Source organism: Seriola lalandi, unplaced genomic scaffold (genome assembly GCF_002814215.2).
Source record: "Seriola lalandi dorsalis isolate HSWRI2012SDOR001 ecotype SW California unplaced genomic scaffold, Sedor1 jcf7180002054918, whole genome shotgun sequence".
Taxonomy (NCBI): domain Eukaryota; kingdom Metazoa; phylum Chordata; class Actinopteri; order Carangiformes; family Carangidae; genus Seriola; species Seriola lalandi.
The window spans coordinates 547,324-564,480 of NW_019525470.1; the positions used below are offsets into that span (position 1 = coordinate 547,324).

The 17,157-nt window shown below is 40.9% G+C and overlaps 1 protein-coding gene and 1 long non-coding RNA gene across 2 annotated transcripts in view; one reads left to right on the forward strand and one right to left on the reverse strand.

Annotated features, from left to right (window-relative positions):
• LOC111673433 (lysophosphatidic acid receptor 2-like) overlaps positions 1-15,117 on the forward strand; it is a 17,807-nt gene extending 2,690 nt beyond the window's left edge. Inside the window, exons 2-5 of the mRNA XM_023431193.2 lie at positions 4,280-4,776; positions 5,715-6,209; positions 8,209-8,468; positions 12,554-15,117. Coding sequence (XP_023286961.1) covers positions 4,521-4,776; positions 5,715-6,209; positions 8,209-8,468; positions 12,554-12,658 — 1,116 coding nt within the window. The 5' untranslated portion in view covers positions 4,280-4,520 and the 3' untranslated portion in view covers positions 12,659-15,117. The remainder of the gene's footprint in view (positions 1-4,279; positions 4,777-5,714; positions 6,210-8,208; positions 8,469-12,553) is intronic.
• On the reverse strand, positions 14,745-16,450 carry LOC147817681 (uncharacterized). Its single transcript, XR_015436150.1, has 2 exons — positions 16,320-16,450; positions 14,745-15,709 (listed from the first exon to the last, which is right to left on the reverse strand). It is a non-coding gene; the product is annotated as an uncharacterized LOC147817681 (long non-coding RNA).
• Between the last annotated feature and the right edge of the window lie 707 nt (positions 16,451-17,157).

Sequence of the window (17,157 nt, forward strand, 5' to 3'; positions counted from 1 at the left end):
GGGGGGGGACTCGGGTGTGGCTGCTCTGGTAATGACTAGTTTGCATTCAAACTGGTGTTTACTGATTCAGCCCAGTCCATTGACACACAAACACAGGCACATGATGCATGAAAACGCACAGTCATGCAAATTCAGATCCTGAGAGCCACACAGAGTGGAAGCACCTCAGTGGACTTGTGGAGGGATATGCAAAAGTGCTTGAAGTTTGAACGACCTTTTATAAACTCTATATTTGCCCATGTGGTGTCAAACAACCGGGTCACATATATTCGTATTTAATTGGTGCTTCTTATCTTATCTGTGATGGCATCTTTACAAGCTTCTGACGGGAGTCCTGACGTTAAGTCTGGTGAAGAGCGGAGGCGGTCTGTCGTGGTTATACACCTGCTGCTGCTCCTTGATATTTCTGGTGCATTCGCAGACTTACTTGGGAGGCGTGCCAGAAGGTGAGTCCTCAGATTTGTTGTCATTGTAAAGTTAAGGAGGCGCTTTTTACATCCACGATGAGGAACTAAGAATATTTCCGCACACTATCTCCCTGATGCTCCTGTGTCGTGATTATCTGATGAGCGTGATCTTGCTCACGAGTGTCCTCCTACATTTTTATGTATAATTAACTGATAAGTCGGCAGCAGGTGCAGGAGGTCAGGCTGATAGTGAATTTTAGGAGCGCCCTCTGCTGGACCATAAAGCAGGCTACTCCGAACGCTCTCATGCACTTACATGTTCAAACGTAATATGAAAAGTGATAGCCTTGATACACGTATAACAATTACACATTAGTTTGCTCTAACGTTGACAGATCGCTGAGCACTAACGGTGGAAACTAACAAAGCTTAAATCCTGTTTACATATGTTTTTGTGCAGATGAGCTGTTTCCCATTGTTTCCAGTTTTTAGCTTAGCTTAGCATCAAGACAAATCATAGAAAATAGGTTACAAACATGATATTTAGTGTTTCGAAAGTGATTGACACGAGGTCTGTGTGTCTCAATTGGATTTGAAAATCTTTTGAGCAGCGTCAGACTCAATGAAAAAAGCTTCAGTCTTGATCTTTAGACCCTGGCAGTTGGAAGTTTGTTGTTTTTTTGTTACCTGTGAGCTGTAGCCTTTGTCAGTTGTGACCTTTGGCACAGAGATTATTCAGATTCACTCGATGGCTTTGCAGGCTCCCTGTTTGCAACCTTGACTGCAACAGTTGAAGAAGGTGTGTTTTAGCCTCCAGGTGCACACTGAAATGCAACTAGTGTACAGTCAACAACTGAGGCCGAACGCCCTCTTATGATGAATATGTGAAGAGGTTTGTTAGATCTGTGGCTCTTAATATATTGTACATTATCTGCATCTGCCCAAAGCACAGACCATAAGCCTCATGCAGACAAAATAAGTGGTCCTGGTACAGTAGCTGTTTCAAACGTTGGCAAATTGACGTGTCATGTGGCACTGTACATCAAGATTAAGAATTCCCTGATCAGATCCGTTGGATTAGTATCGATGCAGGTAGCGATCCGAATCAGGGAATCAGGTTTTGGCCAAATAAGGAGAATGAAGCGTTTCAGCAAGTATCGCCAAACCCTGGTCCTGAGTTGAGGCACTGGAATCAGCATAAGAACAGAAATTGGTTGCAAAGGACTGTTGCATCCCTGGTCCACTGGTGTGACAGTGGGTGCAGATGTTAGGATGTGCGTCACACACTTTCGGTGTGAGTTCCGCTTGAGATCATTTTTTTGTGTTTTTAACAAGTACAGCATTAACGGCGTAAATCTGAGGCACGATTTTAAAACACAAGATGGTGATAGTGATAGTGTACACAGGGACAGTTGTGGAAATGAATTGTAAAGCTGCGAGATGATGTCACAGTTAGGTCACGAAACGGAGCAACGGAATGAAAATGACTAATCTGTGTGGTTTTCAGTGTTAGCCCCTGGTTTTAATGGTTGACTCACGGCTCATGTCAGTCGGGGACGGAGGTGTTGAAGAGAAATGGAAGACACTCTCACTCTTCTGCTCACAGTGCGGTTCAGAACCTGTCTGGCGGGTGTCAACACATGTGAACGCACAGACTTCAAACACACTTAATTCATTATCATATTTCTATTCACCCAACACTTACTTTCGTTTTGACTTTTCTGTCCTTTCACATTCTCTCGTTACACTTTTCCAGTTCAGTTGTGACTTTATTTTTCCCCAGGACAAATTAAGCCGGACGTAAACACAAAACTGTTTAAAATACAGAGACAAGACAATAAATGAGCGACTTAGAAAAACAAAGAACAAACTAATTATGAATAAAGTGCTCATTTATGTGTGGGTGTTCTGGGACATTGCTTACAAGATCAATATGTCACCAGTTTAAGATACGGCATAGTTATATTAATTGTTTTTTTTCAACTTTCCTCAACTGTTCAACATCGCTGCTGTACTCAAAGCCTTTTCTAGCAAATGTTTCTCATCCATCATTTCATTCCCGAGCCTCTAAAGTTCCTCCTCTCTCCAAATTTTTCTGTTTTTGATTTGGCATTTCTCTTCACACACCCTTAGTAAGAGAGTGGGTCACTGAGGTTCCCTCCCTGTGTGTGTGTGTGTGTGTGTGTGTGTGTGTGTGTGCATGTTTGGATTGAGATTGAGTTACATAGCAGGATTGTGTAATTGTGAGGTGTGTCTCTGCTGCAGGGAGCTGCTCCGCTCTTTCCATTGTTGGGAGAGTTGAGCTGAGAGTGGATGGTAGCGTGCGTGCGTGTGTGTCGCCGCGCTGGCTGTCGCAGGGAAATGGAGAATGTGTGAGGGAGTGTTGTTGACTCAACACTCGCAACAAGCAGCCTGTACAAGTTTACCGTAAATAGAGGATTGAAGCCCGTTGTTGTTGGCCACATTTTGCATGCGTGTCTTGAAGCGAAGTGCTGATCTCTGGTCTGAGCTGTGGTTGGTTTTAATTACAGCATCATAAAGACTCGCAAGTCCCTGTTGTGACTTGTCGGGCTCTGTCGATGTTTGTTGTTAAGCTCCGCAGTAACATGATCGTGGAAATGGCTGCTAATCAAGATTTTCAGGTTTATGTGGATCAAGGTTTTGTGAACACGTCAGCTTTGTGTTATATTTCCCTCACATGAAGTGTATTTTTTCATTCGAGGAAAAACAACTAAAACAGTAAAATACATTAGTGGAAGGCAGCATGTGCTTATGTAAACCTAGTTAGTTGTGTGTATTCAGGCCACTGGGGTTCACAGTAAACAGTAATGGTCTGAACTGCTTTATCTTACCGATTTACCACATTATTTTATTGACTGTAAAATAATTATTTAAAAAAGCATCAGTGCCAATGTCCTTTTTATATTTTACTACTTTGATATTTCCTTTTTTAGTAAGTTTTATTGTTAAATAATAATAATAATTTGTATCAGTTATGTTCTTTATTAATTGTTTGAACTTTAACACATTAGAAAACAGTGGAAAATTCTCATCACAGTGTCCTGGTGCCCAAGATGATGTCAGTAATTGTGTCATTTCTTAAACCCCAGATGTCCCGAGCCGATCTGAAGAATCAGTGTTGGCGCCGATCCTTGTTTTTTTAATGGAATAAAGCAAATCACAATCTGTAGTGCTGCATTTTGTCTCACATCCAAATTAGGGTGTGTGAAGATTTAAAAAAAAAATGATTTGGTGGCCGCGGTGATTCACTCTGTTCGGGTGACGAGGTTGGTGAAATACATGCGTTAGCTGAGCCACGATGTTAATTATTGTAAGCAAAGAGCGAGGGTTTTTAGTCAAGACTTTTTCTGACACTAATTCTGAGAGTGACATGACGACAGAACAAAGGAAATCTCTGCTGCTGACGGGTTCAGGTAGTTTCCCTTGTAGTAACAGACACCTACAGATCAAATGCTAACTTGTTCCAGTGGTAGGTTATATATTGATATACACTGTCCATCTTGTTTAGGCTTCTGGGTGTTTTTATTAGCTGTGTAAAGTGTCCTGAAAGCCACTTATAAATAAAATGTATTATTATTATTATTATTAGCCTCTGAACTGGACTGTATGCTAATTGGCCGGTTAAATGTCCAGATGGTTAAATATCATTGGTTGTTGGAGCTGTTGTCAGTGGAAACATATGGAGTTCATGCAGTTTATTAATTCAAAATTACAGTCTGCATACATGTGGTTCTGTAAGAGCTTTGTCATGACTGTGATTTAATAAGTTTGGTTTATTACTAATTTTGGATTGAAGTCGTGCATTAATGGTTGTGTTTGTGTCCTTAAACTAATAACTCGTTCTTCCGCAGATTGGAGACGTGACCCTGGTGTCCCAGTCAGCTCAGACTTCAACCTGGATCCCTCCCCTCCTCACCTGTCCAGCTGATGGCATGCCGATCTCCAGCCCACCAGACAGGGCGAGTCTGAATGGCGCCCTAGTCCTCCCCCTCTGCTTCCTGTCTGCACCTCGGCTCTCGTCTCCCTCCTCCTCCTCCTCCTCCTCCTCCTCCTCAACTCTTCTCTGATCGCACATCCGCCACATATCTCAACATGGATACGGTGACCGAGGACAAAGAGGGATGCTACTTCAACCGTTCTGTCAAATTTTTCTATGAGGAGAGCGGCAAGAACATCAGCGACCACTGGCGCAAACGTGACTATGTGATCGTCACGCTGGGCATGACGGTCTGCTTCATTGTCATCTTTTCCAACCTTTTGGTCATAGGGGCCATTTTAAAAAACCGACGCTTTCACTTTCCTATCTACTACCTGTTGGGTAACCTGGCGTTGGCAGACCTCTTCTCAGGTACAGTCGTTTTACTGCATGAGCTGCTACATTATTATTGCATCTACTACAAATGATATAAATATACAATAAACCCAGTTTAAACTGCATTGTAACACTTGATATTTTGAGGTGTTTGACATTAAGTTTCAGTGCTGCTACAGTTCAACAGAAAGCACAGCGCTGCTCTGAACTCTGAGGTTTAACTGCTGAGTTCACAAGGTTGATAATAAAGGTGATTAGTGACAGAAGGAACACACTCAACATCTCTGCCATAAACTATGTTAAAATTACAACAAGAAAGTCTGCACTTTTTATTTTTGCACTATTTGACGTCACATAATGTCACATGACTGTCGCGTTTCTGTTGAAACCTGTGGCGTCTGAGGTCGCGACAGAAACAGCTGCTTATCTTTTTCACAATACTGAGGCTGGTAAATGCAGTGTTGTATGTCAAGATGCTGCTGATATGCAAGTTTAGAAAACAGTGGTGATGGGTGTTTTGGCTCATCACATGCCTCTAGTGTGTGTTGACCTCACAGGGCCGGACCTGCTTCACTCATAAGTAAAAGAAATGAGGGTTGAATACTCCAGACCTGCAGGCCCGGTGTATAAGATCTCCTAATTACTCCATTGTCCCTTATACTGCTAAATACTGCTTCTGCAGCTGCAGCTGTGGTTTCATACTAATGGAAACTGAATAGGACCTTTTTAAAATCTAATGTTTCTTAATAGTGAAATTGATAAAGCTGCAAATACAAACCATCAGTACAAAGTTTTACCTCCTTTTTGAGCTTGTACTGACGGCAGGTATCTGAAGAGCTGTGCTAAATTGTCTCTATTCATCATTTCCTCATGTTGCATGTGAAGATGTGAAACAGGCCTGGGACAAACTCTAAGTGTCTTGCTGCTCTGTTTAAAACCTCTCTGTAATAAAATCCTCGCTCTCCTCCTCCCAGGTATCTCCTACCTCCACTTGATGTTTCACACCGGTCCTTGGACCATTAAGCTGTCCAAGCACCAGTGGTTTGTGCGACAGGGGCTGATCGACACCAGTCTGACAGCCTCCGTCCTCAACCTCCTGGCCGTGGCGGTGGAACGCCACCAGACCATCTTCAACATGCAGCTGCACAGCAAGATGAGCACCCGGCGGGTGTTCATCATCATGCTGTTCATCTGGCTGGTGGCGATAGTCATGGGCCTGGTTCCCACCATGGGCTGGCACTGTCTCTGTGACCTGCCGAACTGCTCCACCATGGCCCCGATGTACAGCCGCAGCTACTTGGTGTTCTGGGCCCTTCTCAATCTGCTGACCTTCTCCATCATGGTGGCCGTCTACACCCGGATATTTGTCTACGTGAGGCACAAGAGCAAGCAGATGTCGCAGCACACCTCCCAGATGAGATACAAGGAGACGGTGCTCAACCTGATGAAGACCGTCTCCATGATCCTGGGTGAGGCCACACACACACACACACACACACACACACACACACACACACACACACACACACACACACACACACACACACACACACACACACACACAGACACACACACAAACACTCACACTCACACACTTTCACTGTCTGACTGGGCTCTGTCACCAGAGAAAGTCGAGTGCCACATCTCTCAGTCGTCATCAGTGGTGGACATTTTTTATATTTTAGTAAACCACTTCCTGAAGGAGTTCTTAAATACTGAGTATGTTAAATATTATTAAGAGTCTTAATTCATGACATTTTCCATTTTTTTAATTAATACAACATCCACTGTTTTAATTGAGCTTCCTTTGAGCGGGTGTATTTAATAAGATTTTAATATACACCAAGAAAAATATTACAATTAATTATACCTTTAAGTTCATGTTGTCCAGCCTCATGCACAAATCCATTTTATTCACATGTTTTTTTTAAACTGTGAATTTATTTGTTTTTAATTCAACAATACTAAACTAACATTGAAGGATTCTGACGCACAATCACAAACTATTTTCTCTGCATTTTTCTTCTTCTTTATGATCAACGCTTCCGTCCTCTGACCTTCGTCGAGTAAAATCGATCAGTGTGCAGGACTCTTCAGGTCGTTCAGTCAAAAATCTTCAACTCTGTTTGAACCCGTAGGTGTAGATAAAAGCTTATCATGTATAACACCTCAATCGTCTGCAGCAGGAAACACAACAGCCTTTGGGTGTGAAGTGATCAGCTTCTTCTTAAGTAATAAAGTGAAAACTGGTGTAAAAAGAACTTTGCCTTAAGCACCTGAAGACAAACCACAGAGATGAGAGGGGGGTTTTAACTTGAGCAGGTTATGTTCTCTTCATGTAAGCCCTCATCGCTGACAGTAACAAGGTGGTTGAAATGTGATTTTTGGGGCTGTTGATTGTACAGACCCTGCGCCGCTTGTGTTTTGCTCATTTGAAAAGATGGAAGCAGGTTTCAGGGGGAATATTTGCCTGAATCTTCACTGAATAAAAACCCCCTCAGCCTGTTACAAGTATGTACAGGCTGCCATGCAGGCTCCTCTCTTGGCTTGTCTGTACTTGTTAAACCAAACTTCCTCCCAACACACATTCTCTCATCCCTCCGTCTCCCACCGATTCCTTGTTTTTATGCTGAACTGGCTCTGGCCCCCTTTTTTATTTATTTTTTTTCTCCCAGCCTCCTCTGCTTCTGCCCTTGCATTTTGAACTTTTGATTAAATTCCTCTTAAGTTTTAAAAAATGTTACACGTCTTTCTCCCGTCACTCAGCAGCCAGGATTCAGCACCTCTGGCATGTGAGGAGGGCGAGGAAAACCCTGAGCATGCCCTGACAGGGAGCCGCATAGTTCAGTTACTGTGACAAAAAACAGCTTCTCTCCTGCCCATATGACACCGCTCGGAGGGTGTGTTATCTTGTGTTTCTATGTTTGAGAGGACCGACTTCAGCTTCTGACCTTGAGACGTGTAGCTGTAACAGTTGAAACTATAGTCAGAGGCTGATGAATGCATTGCACACTGTGCTTGTGAGAGTGTGTTATCACATTGTTTTCACATTTCCATCTGTAGCTTGTACGTGTGCATGTATTAGTCCTGTACATGCTGAGCATGTGTGGACATAATGAATTCCTGAGCTGCCTAATCGAGTATTATCATAATGAAATGTGATCATACAGACTAAACCCAGTCCACATGCTGACGTGTGTGTGTGTGTGTGTGTGTGTGTGTGTGTGTGTGTGTGTGTGTGTGTGTGTGTATTGTCTACAGAGGAATTTACAGTACATTCCCTTACTCCCTTAGCTACCCCCTACTTGTACTTCTTCACATTCTTTACGACTCTGTCTGTTCATTTTCTTTCCTCTGAATAACTCCTTCTTTATCTGTGATTTTCCTTGTTGTTTTCCAATCTTGCTGCAAGTCTTGTAATGACCTCCTGTATCCTTGATCTCCCTCTCCACCCTCCATCCCCTGCAGGCTGTTTTGTGGTCTGCTGGACGCCCGGCCTGGTCGTGCTGCTGCTCGACGGTCTGGGCTGTGAAAGGTGTAAGGTGCTACGCTACGAGAAGTACTGCCTGGTGCTTGCCGAGTGCAACTCCTTCGTCAACCCCATCATCTACTCCTTCAGGGACAAAGACATGAGAAGGACCTTCAAGGACATCCTGTGCTGCCTGTTCCAGCGCAGCAGCAACCACCAGGGCAACTCTGGAGCTCACTTTAACACCCTGGAGCACGAGGTACTGTCTGAGAGCAACGACAAAGAAGACAGCAATCACAAACAAAACAACCACTCGCACTAAGGACTGTAAATTATAAACCTTTGAGAGCACACTGACTGTAGTCCAATGACAATCATTATCTATTCGCCACATAGTACGACCATGACAACCTCCAATCAAACACTTTGAAAAAGTATGCTACGAAAAACTGACGACCCGGCACGACTTAACAACTTCATGTTGTGTTTGAGTGCTGCTCGTTGTTTTCAGTTTTACCTTTCGCTCCTAAAACTCCCAAAATCATTGAACACAAAAAAATATGTAAAATTTGATTATTGAAAAGTAAAAACATCCAGATGCAAATCAGATTTTGAAAAAATAGTTCCATTAAAGCGGCTTTAATCAACTTTTTTTTTTTTTTTTTTCACAATGACATGTATCAGATGAAATGTGACAATGTGAAAGTGACAGTGGAGCGTTCAGCAGCTACAGAGACAGATGTTTCCCTCAGCAGCTGCTAGAGACCAGAAAGTTAAGAAATTGAACAGCTGACATAAAAGGACATACACATATAAGCATCTGTCTGCGAACCAGTTCACCATATCAACTCAAAAGGTGATGATATGTCAGTGCTGTGTTCAAAACTAGTTTTTTGTTTCTCACAAGTGGCCAGAGAAACTCAGTCATGATGAGCTTGAGTTCGGAGAACTTTTTCTCCCTGTGTTTTCTTGTTCAGTTTTGAGCTGAGGTTTTCATGCTCCATGAAGTTCCTCTTTATGCCTCCGTGCCAGTAAAAACCAGGGCGGGATGTATTATGTTTTCAGGTTGTCCGTCCATCCGTAGCTCAAAAGACCAAGGTCACGGTGACCTCACAAAACACGGTTTTTGGCCTTGTGAACGCGATATCTCAGGAACCCCTCAAGGAAATCCCTCCAAATTTAACACAAATGTCCTTTTGGACACAAGGATGATCTGATTAGAATTTGGTGGTTGAAGGTCAAAGTTCAAGATGAATGTGACCCCAAAACGCATTTTTGGCCATAACTCATACATTCATCTGCTAATTATGACACAATTTAACACAAATGGCTAATAGGATAAAATGATGAAGTGATGACATTTTATATCCATATGGTCAAATGTCAACTTCACTGTGACATCACAATGTTTATACAAAAACACATGTGGCCATTATTCAACACTATGACTCAGGAAGGGGAGATTGGGACTATATGTCAGCTTGACCGGTCGGTGGAGGCGTACAACCACGAGCTGGTAATTCTAGCCGCAGTGGTCAGCGTCGTTTTGCAGCAGAAAACTTTTGGGTGTGTGGCGACATAAAATCCAGAACAATTTAAACTGCACACTCCTTTTCTTTTTTTTTTTTCTTTCTAAAAATCATTAACAGAATAGTCGAGCAAATACTAATTATTACAAGCAGAGCCACTGTTCACAAAACATTGGATGCAAATGTGTTTGATTATTTAAAAGTGACTAGTTTGTGTACAAGAGTCATGTGCAGTAAAACTGTAAAGTCAGCACAGTTCAAATGTTAATCTTCCTTTTCATTCTCTGCTTGAGCAAATGTAAGCAAACACGCTTCTGCTTATTACGTAACAAGAGTAAAACTATGTTGAATGTAAAACCTTACACTATAAACCCCAGGCTGATGCTTTTTTCGTCTACATATCTAACAGCACTGCCTGGAGTCTGATGCACATTGTGCTGCTTCAAAGACGTACTGAAGTCTGCTCACTGTCGCTTGCAAAAAGCCGCATACCATGTGGATTGGTGAGAACACAAAAGCAGAAAATATATGTAGCACTTATTTAGGTCACACATACCAAACACTGACTGTGTGGTGAACGTGTTAAAGATCGCTTGTCTTTGACGAATGCCTTTCACACATTGTCAGATGTTGTTAAGTTTCAGATCTGCGTGTGTCTGTCTTTCAATTCCTGTTGCACGCTTTCAATCAAAATAAATTTCTTCATGATCATAACGCCATTCGAACAGTAGGGAAGACTGTATAGTGTCACAGTTGTGTATGTGGTAACCCGCAACACTTGTATGTACATAGGTCCAGCAAGAACTCTGCACGCTCAAATGAACCACATGCTCTTTCTGACTCTGTTTCAGTGTCAGCGTGTTCAGTCACACACACAGCTGCAGACTCGCCGGCCTTCAGTCAAATGTGCCATTATGAGTGAAAAATATGGAGGCGATCGTATCGTCCATCAGTGATCTCTGGTAATAATCAAATTGTCAGTATCGACGTATGGACGTATTGAATTACAGCAGCATCCAGATTGATTTGGGTGTGCAGACTCTTAATTGCTGGACTTTACTACAGTTATACAGTTTTTGTCGTTGGTTGAGCGTAATGTATTTCTTCCCCTCTACCTTCATCACACAGCATTACATTTTTGTCTGAACTCACATTGTGGTCACAGAAACACTCTTTTGCACACACACATAAGTTATGTTTTGGTGAGAAATTATCATTAATTTATTTTGTGCAAACAGACATCACTTCTTTGCCCAATAAATGTATTAGTGCATTTTGCTATGGTTCACATAAGGGTACAACAGTAACCACTTGCCCTCTCTCGAGCCTGTGGTCTGTGGTCTGGATGTTTCCAGTGCAGTCACTCGGCCTGGCAGAGTGTTACTGTTGGTTTCAGCTAAAAACTGCAGTATGTAAAGTTTATATCACTAGCTGCAATTGCTCTTTGCTTGTAATATTATTAATAATTTCTCCACAAAACATAATTTGCGTGTGTGCAAATGTGCACGCAGAAGTGTGGCACTAATATAATTCCACACACATGTACATTCATCCAGCCAGGATGTCGAACTTTGCGTGAGGCAAACTTTTAGCACGACATCAAGGAGAGCGACCTCGATCAAACTCAGATCTCATAAAACGATGCCTCACTGCTCACGCTGCCTCGTGCTATAAAAAGCTTTCTTTTTTTTCACATTACCCAAATGCCTGGAAATACCCTGTTGCCTCATGCGATCATTTATTTTTACATTCTACACGAAGCGCACGGTTTCTGTGTTCTCTGTGCTGTTTGCTGATGTGCATGTGTGTGTGTTCGTGTAGTACAGCTTTAAACCGGTCCAGATGTGCCCTCGTAGTTAGAGTGGGTTGTGCTCCTTGCCACATTTCCTCTGACTTGTTACTCTGGCATGTGTGCATGTTGGAGGCATGCACACTGTCATTCTCTCACTCACACACACACACACGCACGCACGCACGCACGCACGCACAAGCAGCCGTTATTGCTGCTAGTATTGCAGTGATGATTGTTTTGTTTTGTGTGTGTGTATGTGCGTGCGCGTGCGTGTATAACTGTGTACAATGATTCACAGAAACGTTTTACACACATTTTTTTGTCAGTGACATTGGGACTGTAGGGGAAGGCAGAAGTCAGATGGATTTGACCTCACTGTGTGTTGATACTAAGATATGCAGTAACTCATGATTAAAAGGAAGTTAGATATTTCTGGATAACTGTAAATTATTAAGTGTAAGTACTCTTAAAGGGAATGCCATTTCAAGAAGCTGTTAAAGGGATGAAAGTATAGTCAAACTATATTCTTTTTTTTCACATTTCTAAAAAATCAACATGTTCATACTTACTACCAAATATAAGCAAACTGTGGTATTGTTTTGAAAGTTCAGAAACATTTTCATATTATAATGGGTTTATTTTTGTACACGCATTGTTAAAAGTAATCTGAATAAATGTATAAATCTGCCTACAGCTGTGATTTGTTTGTTCACGTCTGTCCGCTGCCTGCTCTGTCTGCTCTTCACTTCGCTCCTTCGTGTGATTAACCTGGTGAAACTGGTGAATCATGTCGTTCTGTGTGGGAACAGTATCGGGGTTAAAACTGTCTTTCATATCTTTTACTTTTTTTTGTTTTATCTCAGCTGGTTTAGCTTTGTTTTGCTAATTTAGACATGACTAACCCAATCTCTCTTTCTTTTCTTTTTTTTTTCTTTTTCACTTCCTGTTACTTTCTGCTGCACCTTTACCTCATTTCAACCCTTCCCCTCATACTTTGGTCTGTTTCTCCACCTCTGTCTGTAGAACTATAAGTCTCGTACTGCTGAGCCAGTAGAGAAGAGCAACGGGACGCCTCTCATCCACGAAGGCTCAGAAGACTTACCTGCCTCTTCAGAAAACTGGAATTAACTTGAGCAACGATAAACTTTCAACAGACACAGAAGAAGAGCATGCACACACTTGACAGTGAAATGTACAGATCTGTGTATGGACACATAAACAAGCCTCAAGGCCTGTTTCTCCTCAGCAGGCGGACTGTTGTGGCAGGATCAAAAACTGTTGATTTTTGATGAACATCTAGTATCAGTTGGCCGATGATGTTGCACAAATCTTCTAATTTAAACGGACGCAAGTGGCTCATTTGTACTCGGCAGACATAGAGAGGAAAACTCCACATCGCTGGGCCATTTACACAACGTGGGGGATGCTGACATTTCCTGTTTGGACATAAACAACCTGCCAATTTTTTCCCCCTAACGCAGCACAGACGGCTGCTGAACAACTGGAGCATGTTGGCAGTGAAAGGAAAAAATGACTGAAAGTGTGTGGACTGTTAAATAGCAGAAATATGTGCCCTTTGGAGTGCCACAGTTGGCTTAGTGTGTGTGTGTGTGTGTGTGTGTGTGTGTGTGTGTGTGTGTGTGTGTGTGTGTGTGTGTACTCATTTGCCAGTTTATTAGACACACAGGTTATAATGTTCAGCTCTTGTTGTAACTGCTTTAGAGAGATGTTTATTCAACTGTATGATCATTTTAGAGGCTGCATTATACAGAAAGCTGTTTCCGTTATTTAGCCTCCCCTCATTGATATAAATGGGTTGGACAAAATAATGGAAACACCTGTCAGTAAAATAGAATAAATGAATTGCAGCCCTCCAAAATGATCTTACAGGTGAATCAGCACCTATGTAGAACAGTTTAAACACAAACTGACTTTTAGGGAGGATTTATTACAGGACTGCTTTAGTTATAGGTCGGTGTACCTAATAAACTGACAACGGGGTGTGTATAGAATCACTTGAAATCTGATGCCAGGGTTCATGTGCTCATAAGACACTGCACAGATGCCACTGAACCTCATGGAGGAGACCCAGTGCCACTCTTCTCCATACTTTCATAAATTTGTTAGTCGTTAATAAATCATTGTGTAGTGCTTTATTGATTACTCATAGGCTGTTCTTAGGAGCAACATTTGGGTTGCCAGGTTGTGAAAAACTTGCTCAGTGTTGTAACAAGCTCTTAAATTCATGAAGGAATAACTTCTTATGGCAGTTTGGACATTTGTAAAGCTTCAAAGCCTCCAGACCAAAATCCATTTATGAAGAACTTAATATTTACTGTTGCTGCTTTTTCCTCAAACGTATCGTCCAATGACCTTTTTAAGCCCTATTCAGCCATTTTCTTGGCCTCCTGGTTGCAGTCAGTCAATATGCCTTCAGGCCTGAGTTATGTCAGGTGCATGTGCCTCATACCTTTTGCAAGTTTTTTTTTTTTTAATTGCCCGCCACCAATTAAGTTTATCAGTAGTGCCATGAATGTTAGTTAGTTTGATCATTAAAATACTGAAGACCTCATGGATCATTTACTACAAATGTAATGTCAACTTTGTTGGTGTTCTATTAAGTTTTAAACTCGTGACCATCACTTCAATTAAAGAACTAACTACAAAGATTAAAATAGAGCAGATTATTCTGAAAGACGATAAACACCAACCAACGTCACAACCTAGCAACAAAGGTTATTAATAGTAATGGCTTATTACTGGTCTAAAAGCATTATTAAATCATTTATTAACGTTATCCTTAATTAGAATTCATAACGCTGTTTTAAAGTGCATCTTGTAAAGGCTCAAGTATTTCTCTTTAAAGCCCCCTCCCCTATTTACTTGTTGATCATTTAGAATCATCATCTTTGGTTTATGATTCTGGTTAAATTGTCACAAAATTTTAAATGTAGGATATTTGAAGTTTTTTACCCCAAAATAGACATTTACCCCTTCACACAACTGAAGGGAGGAACCTCTGCTGTGGTTAAGAATCATCATATACAGTTTTTTTGTTTTTATTTTTATAGATTGTATGCTTTAAACTGCTCCTTCCTCCAGGTTTTATTTTGTAAAATGTAATTATTTTTTGTCACTATACGCTGCTAACACTGTGGTGTTCGCGTCATGTAAATTGTCTATATGCTGGAATGAAATTATTTGCCTTCGTAAATTGTTGGTGATACAAAACTTTATTTATGATCACATTATGGTAATAGATATTATGTACAGTATTTAGTGCACTTAAGCAGATTTGTCATCAGAGGCAACTTAAAATACACCATAAAGGGAAATAAAGCTAGGCATTTTTCATTAGGATTATACCCAGAAGTGTAAAAATTTTAAATGGCTTTTTGTTAAGCATGACGGGGCAAACAGGAGAAGTGTGACAAGTGATGTGAAGCTTTATGGTAAATGTATTGCAGCTAATTAATGTTACAACTGTGTAACTGACATCAAGGTGTTTCAGTTTCCCGTGTCTCATTTTCAGCCATGATCACCTGACAATGACACTGACTGTGACATTAAAAACTAAGAAAGCATGATATTCTCTGACTCTTCTCTGAATGTGACCTCACGTCTTTTCTTTTGTCTTCCAACCAAATTCAGGATTCTTTTGCTCTAAATTGTCCATTTGCTTTGGATCCTGTTGGACGAATGGATCTCATGAGCTCATTGACTTTCTTTTTGGACTCTTTTGCTGCATTTTTTGGATCGTTTCCTTCAGGTTCACAGAGGAAGGAACAACCTCTTTTTGAGAACTGATCCCCTTCATAGGCTCTTGAGAAAATTTCCTTTTTATCTGCTCTCCTACTTTTCCCAGCCCTCCTACATCCTTGTCCTTCTTTCTTGATGAGGCAGTCTGAATTGATTCCTTCCTCACGTTGGCAAGTGAGAGTCTTTTCAGCGATATTGGTTCTTTCTTGTCTGTTGGCAATGAGAATCTCTTCTGGGAATGCTTCTCCTTCCTCAGGTTATCCAGGTTTAGTTTATCCAGAGCAATAAGACTCTTCCTCTTGCGTTTCTTATGGGGTAGCGCCCCCTTCAGTTGACTCCAGGTTTTGTTCACAGGTGACGACTTCTTCTTTTGCCAAAAAAAGGCTCTTTTAGAGGAAGTTCCACCCATTGCCAGCTGACCTGCAGGAGGAATGAATGTGATATGCCTGAACACAAAATGTGCAAAGGAAAAACCATGACGCTTTGAATCTTTTAAGAAGCAAATACTTTGATATTTCAAGCAGGTAATTTCAAGTATTGGTAGGCTTCACAAATTCAGGTAAAACACTCAAAAACCTATATTTTGTTTTTCATATTTGCAAAACTTGAACTAACGCATTTGATAATTTTTGAAGAAATAGACCACATAAATTCAGGTTAATGATTTTCAAAATAAAATATTTTAGTGCCATTAATTCAGTGGTATTTAAATTGTAAAATTACATGTTCAGCATTGGTTGAATTTCAAAAATAGTCAGTTTGTAAATTTTTTTTGTTTCCAATCTTTTTACAAAATACTGAGTGAAAATGAATATGTTAACATTAAAAAAAAATATATATTTTTTTTAATAACCAAGGACTTTCATGTAGCCTACTTAATCATGTGGTCAATTCCAGGCTTAGTATAAAGGTAAAGCATTTTTGTTCATAAACGCACCTAATGCTAATAGATGCCACACAATATGTTACACAAGCTGCGACAAAATAGTTTCAACAAACTACCCCCCCACATATAAATGTACATACACACCTTTCCTCTCCGCAGTCAGTCAGAGCAGAAGTTTGTTTGTTCTTTGCTGAGTGTGAGTCTAAAACTAATGAGCCTATTGTTACCTGGAACTTCATGTAGCATATGTGATTGAGCAGATCAGATAGCACCACAGTCTACACCCACACTAACTGAGTGACAGATCAGCTGCAAAACACATTTATCCTTCATTTCCGTGATTTGACTTGACTTGCAGTCAGCCACCAAGCTGGCAAAGAACAAACTGGTTCTGTTACATTCTCAGTGGCTGATGCTGCCTCATCTGTTTGAAAGGCACCAACAAGGTTTGCCTCTCAAAATGTCCATGGACACCTATGTATATGCCATGATATATCTGTGTTAGTTTTTTTTTTTTTCAAAAATGTAATTTGATTTGTCATAAAAGCACAGGTGTTACTACACTTTTTTATTGCACGAGAAAAACAGTGGTTGTTTGTTAGTTTTCCACTCAGTTGTTTGCCTTATTTTTTTGCACTCTGGTTGATTTACTTGTGTGTTAACTTTCCTCATAACAGCAGGGTGCAGAACTAAATGACAGGTTCTCACTAGAAGTCCAGTTTGCAAATCTGCTCAAGCCTGAATAACAATGTACCTCACTGATGTAGAGGGTAACCTGCTCACAAGTTCAAGACATAAAAAACATTCTGTTCACACCAATTATCTTAAATATGCTGAAATGAGAACGTCTTATTACAGTTTGCAGACTGAGAGCTGTGATAACAAGACGACACCTCCTGCAGTTTCCTCATTCTTGCATGATGCAAAACCTGGATACAGACTAAAGTTCAAATTGTTTTTTATCAGTCAAAGCATTTTCTCC